General features: G+C 43.5%; 1 protein-coding gene across 2 annotated transcripts in view; it reads left to right on the plus strand.

Moving 5' to 3' along the window:
• Window positions 1-22,620, plus strand: part of LOC126543442 (anoctamin-4-like) — an 87,915-nt gene that overhangs the window by 27,601 nt on the left and 37,694 nt on the right. Inside the window, exons 3-11 of one of the 2 annotated variants that reach the window (XM_072284865.1) lie at window positions 3,311-3,409; window positions 6,447-6,524; window positions 12,266-12,423; window positions 14,554-14,577; window positions 17,458-17,564; window positions 18,184-18,239; window positions 19,732-19,788; window positions 20,160-20,224; window positions 21,496-21,630. In XM_072284865.1, the coding sequence (XP_072140966.1) occupies window positions 3,311-3,409; window positions 6,447-6,524; window positions 12,266-12,423; window positions 14,554-14,577; window positions 17,458-17,564; window positions 18,184-18,239; window positions 19,732-19,788; window positions 20,160-20,224; window positions 21,496-21,630 (779 nt within the window). The remainder of the gene's footprint in view (window positions 1-3,310; window positions 3,410-6,446; window positions 6,525-12,265; window positions 12,424-14,553; window positions 14,578-17,457; window positions 17,565-18,183; window positions 18,240-19,731; window positions 19,789-20,159; window positions 20,225-21,495; window positions 21,631-22,620) is intronic. The other variant, XM_072284866.1, reaches the window with a different exon arrangement.

Raw genomic sequence — 22,620 nt, forward strand, 5'->3', positions numbered from 1 at the left:
ATTTGCCTAAGCATCATCCTTCTGGCTTCGAACGGCTTCGTAACTTTGTAAACTCATCATTTTGAACAAATTAATGTGCTATAAATAAATAAACAAAGACCATGAACGTTGTCCGACGGCAGGATTCGAATATGGGATATCTTGTACAGAAGCCCGATATTGAAATCACTGCGCCAAGGACGAATCTTATTTTTTTTTATGCAGCATTCAACTGTTCAGCATGAACTTATCGCACTAAGCTTCAGACTTAGCGTTGCAGCTTCTAGTTAACTGTTCCCCCTTTCCTTCTTTATTTTTTGAACTAACGATAGCTGGTTATGCGGCTCTGAGCGTGCTTGGATATGTCAGCTCTTGTTAGTCGGATGACATTGAACACTAAATTTGTGCAATGAAGCCGCCATTGTTTCGGGAGGGAATCACGCCACAATACACGTTTCGTACCTCTGTATAATTTTCTGCAAATGGGAATGCCCGACATTTCTAAATACAGTGCAGTGAAGATAATAACGTCACTTCCTTCAGTGATAGCTGGTAGCATGTGTGTGGCGATCAATAATCAGTAAATAAATAACTAGTGTATGTTTATTATCATTTAATTACTTCAGCACAGATGTTTCAGTTGGGGTATCGTAGCTGGCCAGTGCTGAGGGGTGCTAACCTAGCTGGCACCACCAGACTCCCGCAAGCTTCGAGCTATTCGTTCTCAAGCAGCAGCATCGATGCATTTCGACGCAAACCCTAATGCAAGCTTGGCGAGGAGTGTCTCGAAAGCCGGGCTAGTCTCGTAACTTCTGCTAAGTGTGCATACTGGCCTCCCTTCCTGCTTTCCATGGTGGCTCTTTTTGTTGTATATGACTAAAGCTAATTTGATGGGGGTGGCGGTAATAGGTAATCGATGACTACTACAAGTTTACAAGCATCCACCTCCGCGGGCCAGCGTGTTCTCGTACAAATACTCTGCAGTTCCTCTTCATGTTTCAAGGACATGGTACAATCGACCACATAGTTTTACATGGCACGAGTTACCCGACAAAATGTGAATTTCTGGTCTGGCGAAGCATTGCGCTTGTAATTCAATTGGATTACAGTGTAAGTCGCAAAGACTATTATACTACAGACCGAAACTTTGAGTTTTATCCGGTTCACATCCCTGCCTTTCCCATCCCGTTTATCTCTCTATCTTGACTTCCGGGCTATGCCTACGAGAATTGTAAATGTAGGCTTATTGATGTATGACATCTTAAGGTATTCGAGTAGCGCAAACAGGAACAAGTCGTGACATGTGTGTGTGTTTTTAAATCTTCTTTTCACCGTATTTCTCCTTGCACTATATTTGTATACTTCACGAGGCTTTGTGACAAACTTCGCGGAAATTCTAATTGTTTGGCAAATTCCACGTCTTCTAAAGTTTTGTAGCCGAATGTACGCGCCTACAGAATTAACCTGTGTTTTCGAGCCTTAGGCGTCTTCAACAGTTATGCACTCTGCGTCATCGTGCTGAACGCCTACGCTATAAAATAATCTGCACCCTTAAAATGAATAGGATGCACATGCGTGTATAACTCGCACGTTTACCCCAAAAATGGTGTAAGGGTGTGAGTTATAAACCGATATACACCCTTATTTACTTGAGTGTCTTTAATATTTTACAGTGCAATAGCAAGTCTTTAAGCTCCTGGACGAACCAATACTTTCACTAAACAGCTGCCAGACAAATTTGAAGAAAATTCGTTGAATTTAAAACAGAAAGCTGCATTGTAGAGATAGTGGAAAGCAGAGTTTTGATTCTTTGCAAAAATTGCCGCATGTCTGTCAGTCTAAAAGAAATGAAGCACAGAGCTCCTAAGCTCGCAACCCTGCAACAAAAACAGATATCGCAGTTTTCTCAATTGAATCTGTTGGAGCAACTCAAAAAGACAAATGCGATAACTCAGTTTATAGCCTACGTGAAATTGTTACAATGTTTACGAAGGTTTCGTAAAAGACCTCCTCAGAAATCCGTTTATACTTGAGAGTGGTGTACAATACTGCCTAAATATACGTTTATATATGTGCACATTACATAACCGTGGTATTGTTTCTTGCTGCTTATGTGGAGTGCCTCATGATGAAATCGTGGTTTTTTTTTCGTACTGTGAGTGTTGTGGCCATCTTGTGTCAAGCATTTCCACATGTATCATGGTTCTATTCGCGCACCTGAAGCGCTTGCGACATCAGGTTATTATTGTGTCACGAGCAATATAACCCTATTTAGAGTAAGCTATCCCGCTCAAGACAGGTCTTGGTATAAGACGTCACATGTGCGTACACTGGAGAATTAAATTCTCGAGTTAATTCAATTCTCAAGGTGCCTAGAGTGGCCAGTCGAGCGGCAATGTTGCGTGTATTCACGGAATTATTTCACGCTCGGAGAAACACTTTTATGTAGCACGTATTGAGGAACGGAAAGCTGTATGGGGAGTTCTTCATGCTGCTCTACATTTTTGTCCTTGACATTTTACACCGAAATATAATAGCTGAGAAGCCGTTTAATTAACTAAGATTAATTATCTAATTAGGCGGAATGCAACAAATAATCTGAGCATATCCAAGCGACCGCAAGCCAGAGTACCTTGGTTCGTCCTGCTACGCGGCATCTGAATATTTTTAATGTTTTGCTCAAGTTACGTGAAGTACCCGGTACATCGCTTGGCGCTGTATGTAGGCATTAGGTGTCAGGGTAACATAATTAATGTGTTTAGTTCTCGGAAATATTAAAGGAGAACAACAAGCAACAAGCCAAAAAGGTGGCTGGGGTTCAACGTGGCCTGAAGCTAGTTATGCGAGCGAAAGCTCTGGTAAGCATGGTTAGACACGGTTCTTCAGTGCTTCTTCCCGGCGAGCTATATCGGCTGGGTGCTCGCACTCAGCCTGGCGACTGCGGCGAGGAGTTGACGCGATCGCACCGGCGCGTGCTTCATCCATGGCGAGACTGAGCGGCCATAACCCTCGCCTAGTCACGTGGTACACAGCGGCGAGGCTGGAGCGAGCGCAGCGGCGACACCTCTCCACAGCAGATCATGTGACGTGACGTCACAGCTTCACACTTGCGCACCGGCTGCTGAAGGTCAAACGCGCGCCGAGATAGACCTTACAAATTGTACGTCGATGAGTAGAGCTTCCGCTCTAAAACAGGTGACTTTATAAACAATGCAGCAGGATAAATAATAAACCGTATGTTATAAAACATGACATGAAGGACAATACGAGCATTGCAGAAGCGAGTACCTCAAGCAGCAAATATTTTTTTTCTTTTCATCGGCACACGCAGGCGTCAAGAGACGGCAAGACCAACTTCCTGAAGATTCACGCTCCTTGGAAAGTACTCGTAAAATATGCAGAGAAGCTTCACCTCCGGATGCCAATCAAGGTCAGCTCTTTCGTTAGCTGAATCACGTTATACCGCGATACTATTGTAAAAGTAATTTTCTGGATGCCGATATTGGCGCTTGTTATTTGCCCTTTCTATGCGCCGTTCCACACATAGCAGTCAACGCTGTGGAAGCTAGACAGACTTACTGCAGTGGCTTCGTTCGCACTTGGATATGGTGCGATGTTCTTTTTTTTTTTTTGAGCGCAATTGTGCGCAACTGGTTTTTATAGTTGCTCATTATTGAATGAAACAAGTTTTAATCCTTAGGAGCAAGCACACTGTGGTATAGGGGTGCTAATACGTTCTTATTGGTAATTTTTGTTTTTGTTGTTCTTTTCGGGTTTTTTATTTGCGACCCGTCGCGAAGAACCTCACGTGCGTGCTCGCCCGAGCGAACGCTGTTGGCGGGCAGCGAACCATGGACGGAACGCGCGGAGTGATAACTTTACCTGACCGAACTACTTGCGTAGCCTCGTCAGCGTTGACTGCTATGTATGGAACGGAGCATAGTAACGCAAAATGCAACCAGCGAGTCAGCGACAGTATTAAACACAAATATTGTTTGATGAAAACGTTTCTTTACTCACCGGGGAGTCGATGCGCCCGCCGCTCACAATATTACAATGACGATAATGATGATCATCGTTACGTTATGATCAATGATAATAATGATATTGCCGCATCTTCCATCTGCTCTGAGTCACGCTAGGGACGACGATGTTTACAACCCGTGCTAGTGCTCGAGCGGGATCGAAAGATGTCTGACTGAAGTTTTAATCTGTCTTTTTCAGATGGCCAATTGTTCTTATTTCTAAAGCTCATGTGTTCAGTGAACCGCCACAATATCAACTCTATTAATCAGAGAGAGAGAGAGAGAGAAGAAAGAGAAAAAGTATAGGGAGAGAGTTCAACCAGACGCACGTCTGATCTGCTACATACTCAGGGACAAAAAGAGGGATAGAAATGAGAAAACGCTGAGGGTGGCGCTTCATCCAGAAGTGCACATCGACGTCACAGTTGGTCACACAAATTTGTAGATGTCTCGGTATCCCTGTTGGTATTGCTTCCTGAGCAATACCGCGAGCTCAGATATTATCGATAGGTGAGCTACAGGATGAGGAGGTGGCTCCTGTCCTGAAGGCTAATCGCAGACGGTCCTTAGATGACAAATGTTTTGTGAATATAGGCTGAGAACCTGAACAGACGCAATGACGTAACATATGAGCTTCTCTGAAGTCATGGATCGTGCAGCACATGAAAACTAAATACCGAGTTTTGGAGTGCGTTCACTGGGTTTTTTTTGATGCGTTTTAGGAGTGCCAAAGTCGGGAGGCCAAGGTAAGTTGCACTTCGCTACTCGGCGATGCAGGACGTGTCGAGTTAGCTGCTGAGCATGACTTTGCATTGTGGTGAACGCATTTAAATCATGCATTCGGGACCTCAAAAACGTAATGCTAGCGCATTTCTCTTCAATTTACCGCTAAATGGCTACTGAACTTTCTTCTGGTCTTTTTGCTATTGGTTAAAAAAAAGCAAACAAGTGGTTTGAATAGTCTTTTAAAGGTTGTTTGCAGATTCAGGTACATCTGGCGGCTTCATTAAAAAAAAAAAAAACTCAAGACCTGGAAACACAAACGAAGAGAAGAAAGCTTGCACTGTTTCTCCAGAAGAGGTTAAACGATAAAAAAAAGAACAGAAATTGTATCACTAGCGTCGGGGACCGCCTAATCATGCAATGGCGAACGCCACTGTCCAACTCATAAATAATGCGCACATATGCACCAGCCAATTACTTTCGCTGATTTCCGTGGGGTGCCGGCGGAGGCGCATTTCTTTAAATATCAGCGTCTCCGAAGAACGTTGACCATACATATATATATATATATATATATATATATATATATATATATATATATATGGTCAACGTTCTTCGGAGACGCTGATATTTAAAGAAATGCGCCTCCGCCGGCACCCCACGGAAATCAGCGAAAGTAATTGGCTGGTGCATATGTGCGCATTATTTATGAGTTGGACAGTGGCGTTCGCCATTGCATGATTAGGCGGTCCCCGACGCTAGTGATACAATTTCTGTTCTTTTTTTTATCGTTTAACCTCTTCTGGAGAAACAGTGCAAGCTTTCTTCTCTTCGTTTGTGTTTCCAGGTCTTGAGTTTTTTTTTTTTTTAATGAAGCCGCCAGATACATATATACATACATATATATATATATATATATATATATATGTATGTATGTATGTATGTATGTATGTATGCGTGTATGTGGGTGTTTGTGCGAACTTTACATAAATTTGTAAACAGAAACACAAATCATGCGTAATGCAGAGGCTGGGTAGTTTCTATTTATGCTGGAGTAGCTGATTTCACGGCAAATAGCACAATAACTCGCTAATGCTAAAAAGTCACGCTGACAGAAAATGGAGGAAAAAGATTAATGACACACGCATGCACGCACGCACGCCAAAATGTCAATGACACGCGATTCCGTATTATAAATTTGCCGTCAGATAAGAATTACATCACACAAATAGCAGTATTTACAAGAAACCAACGAGGTCAGTGTCCTTTCGCTGGCGCCAGCTAATCCTTTTCACATAAAACTACATGTATAGTGAAGTGCTAAAGTATGTAAAAATCACATAAGAACACTCTCAAACCTTAAAGTGAGAACATGTAAACAAGTCAAACACGGTTAATCTTAAAGTCACACCCCATTCATAAGTGCAACACACTCATTCTTCAAATCAATGCAGGGCATTAGAAGAAGGAAACACTAAATAAGTCCACATGAAGGCGCATGACGTTAGGCCCAGAATTCGAAAAAGTGAGGCGAAATAAAGGACATACATGTGAGCATACAATGGACCAGGCTTCTTTTTTATAGGGACAGTTCCACGAGCGCCGAAACACAGAGCGCACATGCAGTGTAGTTTCACTGAATTCTTAGGTCGTCACCGGGTACGATGCCTTGTTGCGATGCAGCCAGTGATACGTAACAATTAACACTTACCTTTCCAGAAGCGGGGCAAAGTGGTCGCATTCCCGACGGTGACTGTTGCCAAGGGCGAGAAGCCCGTCCTACCAGACCTCAAATCTGTAAGTAAACAGCTGTTGCTTTCTTTAGGACTTTCCCGTGTGCTCGTACCACCAATGGTATGGTGTGTGATTCCGGAATCGGGTGCTGCCGCAGTTAAGAGAATCCTTTACTTGTGGGCCCACTCCGAGTTCACGGGAACGTTTCTCTGAGCGGGCAAAGTTTCAGTTAAAGAAAGAAGGGAGGCGAAGCGGACAGGTCAGATGTTCTGGTACAACTGTGTTTTTATTTAAACGCTTCCTGTGTGAACAGGAATTGCAGTTCACGCGCTGACATAGGCGCACGTACGCCTACGACGAGCGTAGCAGTGGCCAGGCACGAATGGTGAGAGCAGCGCTCAGATATCGTGAGCAAGTTATATTGAGGGTTGAATTGTGGCAAACTAAATCAAAAACATGTTTATTTGTTTGTTCGTCATACCCTCAGGGTCAGAGACATTATTGAGGGGCGTGGTGCAAATATTGCACACAACAGACAAAGAAAAGACAGTGATTTAAATTAAGGACTATATGTAAGAATCAAAAGTTTCTTGCTATATACAATATTACCTTTTGTGTCATGAAAATAACAAAAAGCAATGGAAAAGTCCAAGAGTGCTTGGTTATGCAACGTTATGTAAAGTTGCATGAAATGGGGCTATCATTAATGACTACGATTGAGCGGGAAGGTGGTGCCAATCTGCCCACGTGCTAGGCAAAAAAAAAGAGACTGGAAATATGCTTCCCATGACATCGACCAGGCCTTATGATAATGATCAACACGTTGCGATAGATAATAAACGTGCAAACGTGTTAAACGTGCGATCTTACGTCAAAATTACGACCAAGGAAGGCCAAGGTTAGATTTTATTGAGCTAATATTTGCACTTCTGTTGCAACTTTAAAAGATAAAGCTTACTGAGTTATTTAGGACGAACTCTAAGGAAGTAATTAGGTTAGCTTGTGCAGGATCCCACACAGAAGTAGCATATTCTAATTTAGGATGTATTAAGCTTTTATAGAGTAGTTGTCTTACCTGAGATGCCGTGCTAGAAAAGTTGTGTCGCAGCTAGCCTAACATGCGGTTACCCTTGTTAATAACGTATTCGCTGTGAACTAACCATGACCAGGTTTGTACTTATATGGACACCCAGATACTTGTGTGAATTAACTGTTTCTCGGGGGACATTGTCTTAATGGTGAATAAACCGGTTTGGTGGCGATACACTCTGGACGCGTATAGCATTTACACTTATTAGTATTTATTCCCAATAACCGCGAGTTACACCAGTTAGATATTGAGTTATGATCAAGTTGCAATTCGGCAACGTCGGTTTCATTAATTATTTCGCGAAATATAACACAATCCTAAGCTAACAAACGTATGTTAGAGGATACTTATACCTGAATGACGTCACCATTCCTCAGACGTCTTTATCGGTAGACATATCTATCGGTACAGACTCGTCTGCGTAATAGCCGCGCACTATTCAAACAACAGTAACGTTTAACTTTTTGATTTTGTGTTTCCCTTTGACTAAATATGCTAGCACGGTTGATCAGATTTTTATCATTTGAAGAGCTTTTAGGCAAATAATAAAAGCCCTTTTGTTTATGTATCCCTCTATCCCCTTTTGTGGGGATATTTAGGCCTGCTATATAATGGAAGCTTCTAAATTACTGACAAGGTAACAACATGAAACTTAAGAACGTAGTGTAATGGCATTTGCCATAAAGTATACTTGTGACCCCGCTCATGCTTCTGAATGCACCTGGTATCCTTCAAGCGGGTGTTGGTGTTGGGGATTTGGTGTTGTCAGTATACGTGCTCTCCTTGTGGATGTAGTGCTCATGGATTTATTTACTTTGTTAAGAACAGTGAATCAGAATAGCGAGATATGACAGTTAAATATCAGTCGGCTTGAGCCCGATTCCGCATTTGTAGAGCGAATGGCCCTCTCGAGCACGTCTTAGCCGTTCAACTACGTCATATTTCTCTGAGCAAGGTATTTTGTCGAAGCGCAGGCAGAACGACAGGAACACAGAAAGGCACCTTGGACAAATACACAAAGCGACGTGTGTTTGTCCAACGTACCTTTCTGTATCCCTGTCTTCCTACCGGCGCTACAACTAAGTAGAAGATGCCATGCCAACAAGCCGATGTACATACCCTCATCGACTTCAGTAAGCTAAATTAAGCCGCAGCCATTGTTTGCTACTACGAACTGCGCAAAATGCCCGCCTTTATCAATGTGAACGACATCACACGATGAAGCTGGGAGTACATGAGCGGAGGTATTAACGCAGGGTCGCCATTATTTGTACTCACATATTATCCGCTGCCTATCGTTCAGCGAAGAGGCGCCTTAATGCAAACGGCCTTGCCTCAGCCAAGTTTGACAGCAAGCGTGAAGTGATCTTTTCCAACAGTGCGCGTTAAACGATTTTCGATAAGCAGTCAAAGAGTGATTTCAGACCACTTGTATCAAAGCGATTGCATTTCATTCGTACGCGTGGAATCGGTTTTGCCGGCGTAGCAATAACTGGACATCCACGGGGGCAGTATTAAGAAATGGTACACCTGCTATGCTCCCAAAAATTACACTTGGTGTAGCGTCCGGTCTTATTGGACAAGGTAGTCAGAACGGGCTTTGCCTGTACGTAAAGGTATTACAGTTGGCGCATTAGCGCAACACCAAAGACGTCGACTGCAGGAGCGGCGCTCGTATGGTAACATCTCGTGCCGCTTTCTTCAACAACGCGTTAGGAACACTTTCGCGTTGAGACAGTGTTCACGCATTAAATAATTGAGCAATAGATACACTACACGTTAATTATTGTTGCTGGCGACGCTTTTGAACTGGCAGATAGTTATAACGTAATCCCTGCACATATAATTTTGTGCAAGGCTTCCGAGATTGGGCTGCGCGCGGCTGTCGTTGAATCTCGGATGCCGTGCTATGTGAACCCTAGCTGACGTTAGCGTCACAAGATGGCGATACCAGTGCTGCTACGCGGCCTGTATAATAAAACCTGCAGTAATTTGCTGGCTACAATAAATATGAGTTGGTGCGAGTAATAATAAGAGCAAATAGAAATCGTGCCCATCCGAACTTTGGTAACATTTGTTCTGTGCTTAAATTTCACAGATATTATCGGAGTCGGAAGTTTACCAAAGGAATGTGCGCCGATTGGCATTGGGGGCCCACGGTAAAACCAGAAATGACGCAGTGCTTGGTGACATTGGTTGAGTCTCTTTTGAAGTGAGACAAGCGGCGAACGAAATTACTCCGTTGCAAGAAAAAAAAGACTACTAAAATGAATGAAAGCAAGCAGGGGTGGCTAGAGTGCACAAATATCTGTATCTCAAAAGCGTGGAGCCAAAATAGATGTCATAAATGATGGCAACTAAGTACAGTTCAGCAAGAAGTATAAGTAGACAAACCGACGTCATTGGAAAATAAAGTGAGATAAACGCCGACGGCACATTCTATTCAATAGATGGAAACATAAATTCGGCTGCTTGAGGACAAATGTTAACGAGCAAATACGTGCTATAGAGTGAGCCATGTGTCTTGCATAAAAAAAAATTCCGGTGACGTCTCAGCACATTGTAATGGCCGGAATGCCAAACTATTCGCCCAGCTAGAATCCTAGGGAACGGCCGCCTTTCAGGAACGCTGGGGTTCGAAGCTTATTGAAGGTAACCTGGGCAACAACCGAAATAATCAAGACATTTGGTGTGTGGGTGGGGAAAAACGGGGAAGAGATGGGGCGAGATCGCTGCAGGTATTGGTAATGTTATAAGGGCAAGGTAAGGAAAGGCAAAATGCTACACTGTAACAGGTGCAGTAAAGCCTGATTAGCTCACGCAGACTTGGTGATTATTTGTTGGGGCCATGTGTCATAGGCCCGTCCCATTAAAAATAATAAATCAACATCATCGCTCACACCTTCTGTTTGGTGTGGCACTAGTCCGTAAACTGTAACCTATTTAGGTTTACGGACACGCTCAAGGTCTCTAAACGATTCAAAGAATGCGTTTTCCATGCGATCTTGTCTCTCGCCCCATGCCGCTATCAGCCTCAGGTGGGCACAGTGTCCAGGAGACCCCGCAACACGTCGGCGTGGGTAGGTGACTTCCGGCATCTTTTTTTTGCACGTTGTCAAGCACAATCAGTGGCAACGTTGACAGCGCCATCGGGCGCCGCAAGCTTTGTCCGCCACAGCCCGTTTCTCGCACCTCCACATCCCATCTGTGCGTATAGCCCCCGATATATTCTTTTGTATTGTTTCACGTCTCGTCCGGCACTTCCACTTCATGGGCCATTTGCTGTACATTGCACTACGTTGTCGTTTGCTGCTGTTCGCAGTTTGACGCTTATTACTTGCATGACGTGAAACAATTTGCTCCACACTTATGTTTTGCGCCGTGAGGTTTCCCAGTTTAAGCGCACAGTTGGTAGAGCAATCCCGGGATCGGCAGTAATTACAGGATCATCCTTTTTTGTGGCGTCCAGGTTCCGTCGACCCACGCATTCTTATGTAGAAACTGTCAGGATGTCTGCGTTTCGTACTTCGCACATGAGATAACTATGCAGCACGAAACAAAAATGTGAAGGCATGTGCATGCATGCTACTTTTGCAAACAGGAAGAAATAAACGTGAAAAAGTCCCTGTGAACTTCTAGAATGAAAAATGTTTATGTGTAGCGCAACTTAATTAGTTGAGTAGCATTGTAGAGAGAGACAGAGGGAGGGAGCCATGTTAAAAGGTATTGATTTTGAAAGTCGTTTACATGTAGCATTTCTGTCCAATAAATAGGAGGAAAGCCCACCTTTCCGTCGAACTTCGTCATTCAATCTGGTGCCATCCTCTTACAAGACAAAAAATAGATCATCCTCTGTAACTCAAAAGTTTCTCCCCAATAACCATAGTGCCATGGCAAATGTTGTTGTACGGTGTCGTAGGAAACGCCATATTTTTAAAGAGACATGAGTTCGAGCAATGATGTGAAATGAAAAGGAGTCGTACGTCTGAATGTTGCACAGTGTTAAGAAAGCGACCTGTTCGGTTTCTGGGAGTCAAAGGTCAGTGATACCGCATAAAGAACCTTCGTGAGAAAAATCGTAATGGTTTCTTCCGTAACACTGTATCGCAATCACCTGCAAGATATTTTTTTCTTCCATGAATGTGCTTCCGCCGAGCTATTTTTCACAGGTGTCGCTATTTTGACACCGGTGGACATTCACACGGCGAAGTTTTTCACCTGGAAAAACACGAAGCTACTAGAGTACCCATAGAGGAGCCTTTGAAGGAAAACTGAGTTGAACACAATTCGGCAAGGAATTGTGTCCATTATAAGTAACTAGCATCCCTTGATATAGCAGTATGCTTTGGACCTGTAGGTATCTGTACGCTGAACTAGTACAACCATTGTTATGTGCTCCATATACTAACGCCTCGCCATGCCACCATGCGGCTCAAAATGGACAGAAGGCAGGGCGATTTAATCATCGTGTTTCATTAGTCGCCAGCCATAAACCTCTCCACAACCTGGTCCTCAAGAACAAGTTTTGTGCTTCCGGCAAAACAACATGTGATTGCACGTGTAGATTGCGTAATCATGACACTTAAAATTGGTTCTCTCATTGCACTGGATGCACAAGTCCAAATTCACAATCTCGGAGCGCAGCGTCACAATGTGCTTCTGAAGAAAGCAGTCGAGCAAGATCTTGTGCCGATTACTTTTCTCATTGTTGCAGCTTGAGAGTGAATCAACCGAAATAGAAAACGAAGGCAAGCCCAATGCGCTGGAAGCCATGTGGGCCAAACTATGGACGCCCTTCCCTTATAACAAGGAACTCATACCTGACGAAACACAGTACTTCAACGCCGAGTTTGTACGTCAGCGAGAGCACATGTGAGTATATCTTGGGCTGACGGCAATGGGGGAGGAACCGAGCTCGCATTTGGCAGCGTTTTGCCTAGGTGACCGCTTTGAGTTTGGATGCGTGTAACACGTTATTTGTTTACATTATGGTCAATGAATAATATGTTTGTTTAAGTGCACATGATGCATTCATACTGGTGCCGTTCTTGCACTCTTATGACGTTTGTTTTGCTATTGCTCTCCGAAATTTGTAGACGTTTCTAGAATTGGACTGAATTCTGGGCTTTTACGTGCCATAACCACGATTTGATTATGAGGCACGCCCTAGTGGGGGACTCCGGATTAATTTTGACCACTAGGGGGATCTTTAACGTGCTCTTTAACGGGCGCTTTTTTTTTTTTGCATTTGGCCCCCAACAAAATGCTGCCGCCGTGGCCGGGATTTGATCCCGCGACCTCGTGCTTAGCAGTGCAGCGCCATAGACGCTAAGCTATCGCGGCGGGATGTTTCTAGAATGTTTCGTAATTTAATTACCTTTTCTTCCTTTCTTTATGGCTAGAACTTAGAAATAGACGGGTCTTCAAATGACTAAAATTCTCTCGTTTTATTATTACTATAAAAAAAAGAATGCTGACTAGACAGCCTCACCTAATGGGAAATATATATATACATTTGCGTCAGTCTGGGGCTATTTTTTCGATGTTACGGCTGCTTTTATTTTCATTTCTGTTGACCAATGGAAAAATACTTTTTCTGCTTTCTAGCTACGAAATAAAAACAAAATATATAGGTAAATTAACAATCTACTGCTAGTGGCCTTTCTCGGCGCCGTGTTAAACTACAGAAAGATTAAATGTTTCACACAAATATACATCTCGTATGTAAATATAACGACAAAGAGAACACTGTTGATAAGCGAGGCAGGGAGACAAAATGGGCGTCACGCTTTTAACCATGTATTTCTCCACTGGGACAGTCGGAAATAAAAAGAAAAGGAATGATGGCACGAAAAAGTAATGATGTGTCGAGGAACGCAACAAAAAAAGAGAGCGAGAGAAGCCGGCATTCATTCTCGCGACACGCAAGGGGGCATGTCTACATGACTGCTCCAACGTAGCTATAGGCACAAGTTTATAGACACTGTTCATGCTCCTGTCTGCACGCTTAAATGAAGTCAGGAATGTGAGCTAACGCCTGCTGGCAAACGTTTTTTGCTACAACATGCAAAAGCGACAAAGCGACAAAGGTCAACATGGGCCGTGCTTTTATTCAGGAAAGGCTCGGAATACTGTGTTCAAGCACCTCAAGAGGTACAAAGTATGTCTAAATTGAGATTCTTGTCGCTTTTAACACTCATCTTACTTCGCTATCGTTTCTATAACGTTGTAAGCAATAAACTTGAAGCGCAAGCGGGAAGACAGTGACCGACAGGATAGACTTGTTCTTGTCCTGTCCGGTCGTCACTGTCGTCTTCCATGTGCTTCGAGCTTATTAGACACGAAATGCCGCTTAGCCAGCTTTCAAGTCTTGCTTAGTTGTCAGCGTCACCACACTGATGGCTCACGTAATCAAATGGCACGTTTTGTAGCTAGGCAGCGTTATTACGTGAGTGGTGTATTTCGTCTGTACCACTTCATACGTCATCATAGCCGTTTCAACCTTGCAATTGTGAAACACACTTCCACACCACGAAAATCCTGGAACACATGTTTCACCTTTACTCTTTTGTCATGTCGAGTACATTTGTAAAAAAAGCAATGTTATTTCTCGTAACACCTAATATGTAGAGCAATTATTTATTTCGTAATTGATGCAACTATTCACATCTGAGGCTTTACTCCGGCATATCAGGAAAGCTACTATAGTACTGAAGAGCCGCTTACTCTTTGTCAACTACGAAAAAACCTAAGACATTAGAGAGAAAATTGTTGGTGGTTATTTGTGACCGGCCCATCGAATAAAAATTGCGTCGAAGGTGCAATAGTTTCCGAATGCAGCACAAAGCTGAGAAAAGAAAAAAAAAGAAAAAAATGGAATACGTTGTTGGCGACACACCGCGGTATTGTGCGCTGAGAAGTCTTGGGTGAGTAACGCTTCCTCTTTTTCACTGTGGCTTTTCCGGTGACGCTGGTCTGCGCGCATTGTCATTGGTCGCCCAGCGGTGACGAAGAAGATGACAATTCGTAAGTGCGTCGATATTCACGTGCACGCATGCGAGGGAGCAGGTCGCAACGACGCCCCAGTCACGCTTAGGAGGCGCAGGGATTGGTTCGTGGAGTGTGACGTCGCCACGGGGTTGACGTTCGCCGAGCCTAACACTGGGGACTACGAGAGAGGCCGTAGTGGAGGCGATCATGATCAATTTTTACTACCTGGTATTCTTCACTGTCTTCAAAGTGCAGGAGCATCTTCTTTTTTGATTTCACCCCCATCGAAATGTGGTGGCCGCAGTCGGGTATCGAACCCTCGACCTCGTGTTGAACAGCAGAACGCCAGAGCCACTGTGCGACGACACTGGGTAGAAATCATTGTAATTAAACGGGTTAGTCGGACGGGTCCATTCAGTGAGCGAAAGAAAATATTGTGCGCAAGAACACACCCAGGCATAGTAGTCAGTTAGCTTAAAACAAAAAATTTCGTCATTGTCTCCGTAATGATCATGCCGCAAGTGATATCAGATATTGCAAGGACACAAACATTTGTTGAAGCATTGGGAAGAACAACGCGAGCTATGATTAGCATGTGGCTTGAAATCTGTAAACAGATAACTTGCGTCATGCTTGTGTTGTTCTCGCATATAGTAATTCCCTGGTATTTTCGCTCATATCCCGCTTTTTATTCTGTGCGCTGGTTATAGACGGTTTCACTCACGCGATAACAGCAGCGAAAGAGCGGCCCCAAGGAACTTCCGGTCACGAGCCTGATCAGTCTGCTGCGCCGAAACACAAAGTGTGTTTTCAAGTTCTTCCACTGTGCGGAAAGTCTATATTTAAGTTTCTGGATAAAAGGCATATGCATTACGCCTTAATATTATACTACATGAAATTTCTCGCATAACTTGCGGTAATCGTGACTTGTAAAGTTGTCGTTATGTAGAGAGGAAACGCGTTGAAAATCTGCGGGCTTAGATTTTAACGCACTGCTCCTACTCGATAAAGCGGCCAATGCTTTCCTTGCTCGCTAGATTTAGTGGGCTACGTCGGTGAGCCAAACCGGAAGTCGTCCAGGGCCTATGTTTGTAAACAGTGAAAGGGCCCAGCTGATATAATCGTCGCACCCTCAACAGGAGCTCGGTATACAGGTCGTAATAGGCTTAAGACACAAGGCGTCCGCTTGTTTTAATTTTGTAGAAGTCGTATGCTGGAGCCGAATAAGGGTCACGGGATACGTGATATGTATCGCGATTGATAAAAGTGTTGTTTTTCAGCAAATGTCGATAGCTTTCAATTGTTAGATCAATCTGGCGTGGGTGGGCGTATAGGTAAACGATGCACCATTGTGGAAAGTAGAACCCGTAGACACGATTGCGAAATTTGAACCCGTGTTCGAAGTACAAAACGTATTAGTGTGTTCGGTTAGACGTTTGAGGAGTAGCATACCACCTTTTGAACGGGAAAGCATAATGCGGCCTTAGAGTGCAAAACCACATAACGTAACTACCGCATTTTGATGCAGCATTATAATAAAATCACATCATATAATATATAATCATATAAAATTACATAATGTCACAGACACTTCCAACTCTTGAAGAACAAGGAACGGCATCGCAGAAGATCAGAATAATGACGATTGCACATAAAGTTCCGTAAGTTCCAACTAGATCATATTTCTGCAATAAATACAAAATACACCACAATCAGATATGAATATGAAAAAGAAAAAAAAAGAAGACACATCTAACTGCAGAATGTAACTTCCTTATTCGCAAGTAGGAGACAAAAATAAATCAAGATGTGTTAATCTTTGATTGGCCCGCACGTCTTTAATTTTGGTCACGACACTCCCTTTGCAATCTGCAAACCATGTCCCGTCTCGATGTCGACTTGAAAGCGCCGCCTAAGCAGCTGCCAATTCAAGGGGCGAACGTGCGACTTGCTCCCAGTAGTAGACGTAGCACACCCGCAGTGTTTACCCCCGGCCTCTCCTCCGTAGCGCCCACGTAGCCCCTCACCTGCCTCGTAGCGAGCCAGAGCCTTCCTTCGACATAGTGTTCCTCGTGTTTGTCGTTTGGTGTAGTATCGTGTGCGTGTGTGTTTCCCTGATGCAAGACTGTACCGGTGGCATCTCCACCGTTTGCCTGTTTTTTGTATACATGTCTGTACGTGAGCAAGTGGTGTGATGTTATCTGTCGCTGTCTTGACTCCCGTAATTTGCGCCCATGACGAAGTGTAATGGCCCGAGCTGAGGCTCTGGTGGCAGTCAACGAGTGCTACAATCTAACTTGTCGCGATGCCTAAGCTTGCACTAGACTACACATTTCTTTCTTAAGTGACGCCAAGGAAGGGTGTCTAGTTTTCTTTTCTCTTTTTTTTTTTTTTGCAAAGCTGGGAGAACCAGAAATTTATATTTTTTTAGGTTAAAAGCATTTGACGCGATGTTTGTGAACGCCGTCGTGACAAATGGCAGATAAAAGTGGTCCGTTGTGGAATAGTGCGAGCTTCTTTCACATTTCCGGCGTGGCGAGAATTGGGGCTGCTATCGCGTATCCATGTTGCTTCGTGTTCTTCTAATAGGTTTCGTGGTTAAATTTTGTTATATATAAAAGTACTAAACTATACGAGTATGCCCCAGCACCCACAAGAGTTCGCTGACTAAAAATAAACCTTGCACAGCTTTCACGAAAAGAAATTTTTCTCTGGGTAGCTGCTATTCCACAAGATATTCGCTTTTCCATTAGCTCTTTCTTCTGGCTTTGCATGAAAAGTGCAGGAATTCAACCGAAAGGTAAGCTACTGTGTGCACGGTTAAATAACTCATTAGATGTGTATTGTCCCAGTAATATTTTGCCCTTCCTAACAGCTGAGAATTGCTTGTCTCCTTATACTTCTGTTTGCATGCAGGTACCTAATAAAAAACAAGGAGTCATTTTTCTCGCAAGCCATACGGAGTCGCATTGCGTGGGAAGTACTTATGCGAACTACGTACGACGACAACGATCGACAAAAAGGTGAGAGACACGCGGTGTGTGCCACCCTTTCTTCTATAATTCAGATGACGTAAGGCTCTCGGTAAGAGATTAACACGCCTGGATACATTTGCCGTCTTGCGAACTTCTGAATAAATGCATTTTCATGAGACAATGTGATTGAAAGCAAATGCCACGCTTCAAAGTCTGCATTTTTATTGCTTGCTTTTAAAGCTCTACCTCCCTGCGTGGAGGGAGCCTAACCGACTCTGCAGGCATTTTCACTAAAGTTGATCTCTCTCTCTCTCTCTCTCTCTCTCTCTCTCTGTTTTTAAGTGAATATGTCTGTGAGTTGAACCTGAAATTAAGGTTTATGTCAATATCTGGCAATGTTGATTTGCTGTTTCTGCTCTTTCAAGATCAACCATTTTTTAATGTTCCCGAGTTACCTTACAATAAAACAAGAAAAAACACTAATATTTGTAAGAAGCAAAAAACAACAAAAGTAATACATTAACATAGGTCGTCGTGATGACCCTTCTTTGCTGCGTCTTTAGATAGGCTAACATACTTGTTTGCTAATCTTTGTTTATCGAAGACGTTCACGTAAGAGCCATATTGAACGAGCCTCAAATGATAACATATTCTTGCCTTACCACAGGCATTTACAGGCTCCTCAACGAGCAGGTCTATCTGGCAGCTTACCCTCTACACGACGTAAGTATTCACTTTGCAGCTTGTTATTTCAGTATACAAGAATTGCGCACTCTGTCGTTCGTAACTAAAGAGCTAGGTACAACTAATTACATTCGCGCGTAACACTCCTATGTACGCCGTAAAACTTGTTCCATTCTGTATTCGCCTTATCTCTCGTACATGAGGCATGAGACATTGAACGCTTTCTGGGGTCGTGCCCATCTCGTTGTGTCTAAAGGTACACGTTTCTTCAGAGCCCACAGAATAAAAACATGTATATTCGGAATGGGTGCTTGCAAAACGCGGTGTTTTCCTCACGAGCCGTCTCCCCAACGAAGCCGTTTCGTGTTTGCTTCCTTTGCCCCCCGGTTGACGCTAGTTTTCTTAGCTCCGGCGATGGCCCTTCGTGATATTGAAACAAACTCTCAAATATGAACCGCCAAGCTAAGCCCGCCTGTATAGTTGCCACCATCACCATCACCACTGTGATGAGGTTCTTCCAATTATTTATTATTTGCTGAGGCCCAGCTTCAGCGCATGAAGTGACGAAGTCGTTAGTTACCACACCGCAAGCCATTCACTAAAGAACATCCAGTACAAAGAGAAACAGAAACTATACAAACTAATCAAACACACAAAATAATTAAGTTTCCAAAGAAAGTGTCAAAGTCAGAAAGAGTCTACAGTTTCGTGGTCTGCAGAGGAGCTGCGAGATGAACTGTAGGTGGCGACCTAGGCAGCCCTCGGAGCGTGGAAGCGGTGCTCAAGAAAGGCACTGCTGATGAATTCTGGACACGCTCAGGCGAACAAACGGGTTCCAGTGATGCAGGAGAAGTCCGGTTGCGACTTTGGGAACATGGGCGGGTGGCCCTTGGCACGGTGGAGGTCTCGACGCCGGACACCAAGCCCAATGGCTTCACCTCTTCTCCCGGTGCATGGGCTTCATTTTCCCGACGTAGCTCGGCACCTGCCTGTGTGCGATCATTAGAACGTGGGGACACTCCCCTGGAAGGTCACCCTGGTCAAGTAGAAGGCACGAAGCAGGGGCCTGACGCCCGAAAACTTCACTCCTGTGCCTGGAGCACTTGCGAACTCCTTCCTCCGCGCAGGCCAGGCTTGTTTTTCCACGTCTCCCCGGCTTCTTCTTCTTTTCTCTCTGCTCTCTTGTTGTTGCTGCCCGAATTATTTCTTCGGCGCGCTCGTGCGACCGCTGCAGCGTACCGTCATCGTCTTCGCATGGCTGACCCACGGCGATCACAGCACTCGCGTACTTGACATATAACAAGCACCATCCGCGTTACTAGTTTCTTTCATTTGTTTTGTGGGAGGGTTGGCATTATAAGGTGGACTGCATAGGAGATTACATAGAGTACGCGCGCGATATATTCCTTAAATGCGTATTCAAATTCTAGGCCTTATGCTCTCTCTTAAGTTGCCGTTATTTAAAAGCAATATGAATATATTGTCGTACTGTTACAGCGCCGCTCATTCCCATTTTCACTCCTACTTGCAGGGTCCCTGTGGCAGCGGATCGTTCGATCCTCTTACAGAAGTTCCTACAGAAAGAAGGGTTGGTCCCTTGATCATAAATTAATTGTGAAATGTGAACAGAATTATTTTCACATTAATGATCTCAATGTGCAACGCGTGTGTAGAATTTACGTCGTGAAATGTCGGCAGAGTGCATGTAAAATGACGTGCGCATATCACGTATGCTTAGGTCGAACTATCATATATACCTGCATGTCGAACTACAACAGGGGCAACAGCTCTACGGCCCTTTGCGCTTGCTGCTCTTTCTATAGAAGAATGTAAACAAAAAATACAACTAATATGACGCAGCTTTGCCCAAGCGTGGTAACCGCTGTTATTGTGTTATCAAGTAAGCAACTCTTTATGTGTAAAAACCTCAATCTGCTTTGATTGTCCATGGCGTGACAGCTTCTCTACAGCGAATGGGCCCGACCGGCATCCTGGTACAAGCAGCAGCCATTGGTCCTTATCAGGTTGGTTCCTAGGAATACTGAATCCGCACGATTTTCAATGATTTGCAAATTCTGCGCCTATGTCCCGGCGTAGCCTAATAAACGCTGAAGCAAGTTGCCTTAATTCGTTTTCCAAAACTAGCTTGCACAAGGAAACGCCTCGATGTGAGAAAACATTGAAGCATAAATAACTAAAAGCAATTTAATCATCTTTCAACTTTCGTTACATGGTAGCAGTGCGTATTTGTTAAATAATTGGTGCACGCTTAGTAAGTGAATTGTAGGAACTGTTTTTTCGTTCACTATAGAAGCGAGTCGCTCAGACGAAGACAGAGATCAAGCGAAAGTATTGGTTTGTTCTGGTCATGATCTATTAATCAAACCATCATAATATTCATAGACCCAAAAGGGACACTAAAGAGAAACCCCAAGTCTACTTAAACTTATCACTTTTTCTTTAAAATACTAGTCACGTTAGGCTCGCTGTAATAGGTTCGCCGTTGGGAGAGCATATGAAGGTAATGGTTCCTCTTTTTCTTTAAATATCACGGTTAAATTCGCGCTTAAATTCTAGCGCTGGTACGCCGGTGGGACGTCAACAATTTCAAGGTATCTATTGCGTAGTTTGGCCGCTGTAGCTGAAAAAAAATTCTTGAAACCTGTTAAGTTCAGTCACTGTTTTTCTTAAAATACACTGGGGTAAAACCTTGGTGATAGAAAATTAAGTGAAAATTAACAGAGGCCGTCAAAATTTCTGACGGAACGGCGGCTGGTGCGGTAACATTAAGGCGGCGTCGTCATATGTCTTTAGTTTTTGTATATCTTTAGAACTCGAAGAGTTACACACTTCAAGCACGGCCGCTGAATTCTTTTTTTTTATCCAGCAGCCGTGGCTCAACTATACACAAATTGAGGTAAAGAAACGTTACGGTGATCATTCTGAAAATGATTTTAAAAATACATAAAACTTCTCATAAGCTACTTACCTTATGCAATTGCTGCTGTATGCTCCAGGTTTTACAAGCAATCTTCATTCCAGTATACTTTGTCGAGTGAACTACCTGACATACTTTTGAGGATTATTGAACGGAAATCTTACGCACTGGCACGTGTTGTGTCTCATTCACCTGGTCCTCGTTCGGTCATGGTCATCGCTAAAGTAAAATTAATCACAATGCTGGAAGTGTACAGCTGCATCCAACCAAGGAGAAAATGTCTTTAGTGATTAAGTAACGTCATAAAAGCCTGAAATTCTCCAACAGTGCTCGTAATTTGAAACATCTGCGTCGCAGGCGCTACTTCGGCGAGAAGACTGGCCTCTACTTCGCCTGGCTAGGTTTCTACACGTCCATGCTATTTCTCCCCGCTGTGGTGGGAGTTATGACGACGTTGTACGGAATCTTCGAAATGGCCACGAACACACCTACGTAAGTGTTGACCTATGCGAGTCTTAAGCGAGTAGTTGCACTCCAGGGAAGGGCGCTGTTGCGATGCTCAGCCTATTTGCACAATAATACGAAAGTGGGATACAACTTCACTGCAATACAATTCACTCGGCAGGCATTAGAAAATGTGAACTTTTTAGGTATTGCATTCCACTTGGCGATCGTCTTTGGAAAAAAAAAGAGAAAATTTTTGTACATTGGTGGTTGTGAAAATCGGTTTAATATTATGCATATGCTTGTGACGGGATACCCTTGTATAAAAAATTGGAGATAAAAAAATTGGAGGTGCAAATTTTGTTTCGGTAATATCTCCAAGAAAGTTGAGAGAGACAAAGATATTAACGGAAAGAAAATTAAACAGCACCAACATTTCTGTAGTAGTGCTTGTTCAGGTAATGGCATTTGTGTAAGTACTGACTATGCTATGTGGGAGTCACAGGCTCAAAAATACTGCATACCTTATTTTAGTGCCCTAGGCCTGCTCAGGCATTTCTGTCGCATAGCCTAACAGTGATCATCAGCAAGATTAGTCGTGATTTCATCCGCGAAAGCTGATGTTCTTTGATATTTCTCTCGAGCATGAGTTAGTATTCTTGAGCAAAAGTTAGTGTCTACAGATTTGTAGAACTGAAGTTCCAACCACCTCCGGCTCTAAAATAAGCAGCGAGTCACAATTGTACACTTCGTGCGCTTGCGCTCAACACACGGCCAGACCTCGGTGCCATGCGTCGGTTTTTACACACGGCATCTCTTGAAATTTAGAAGAGCTACAACATTTTAATTCGCTCACTGCTTTAGTGTAGTCATAGGATCCACATTATCTCAGATAGTATGAATACGAGTTTGTGATGTTTTATAGTGTTCGCGTTTATGTACCCTTTCTTATACATATTTGGCCCAGTAAGAACTACAAATAAACGGTCGTGATTGATTGATTGATTGATTGATTGATTGATTGATTGATTGATTGAT

The sequence above is a fragment of the Dermacentor andersoni genome, chromosome 10 (genome assembly GCF_023375885.2).
Source record: "Dermacentor andersoni chromosome 10, qqDerAnde1_hic_scaffold, whole genome shotgun sequence".
Lineage (NCBI taxonomy): Eukaryota > Metazoa > Arthropoda > Arachnida > Ixodida > Ixodidae > Dermacentor > Dermacentor andersoni.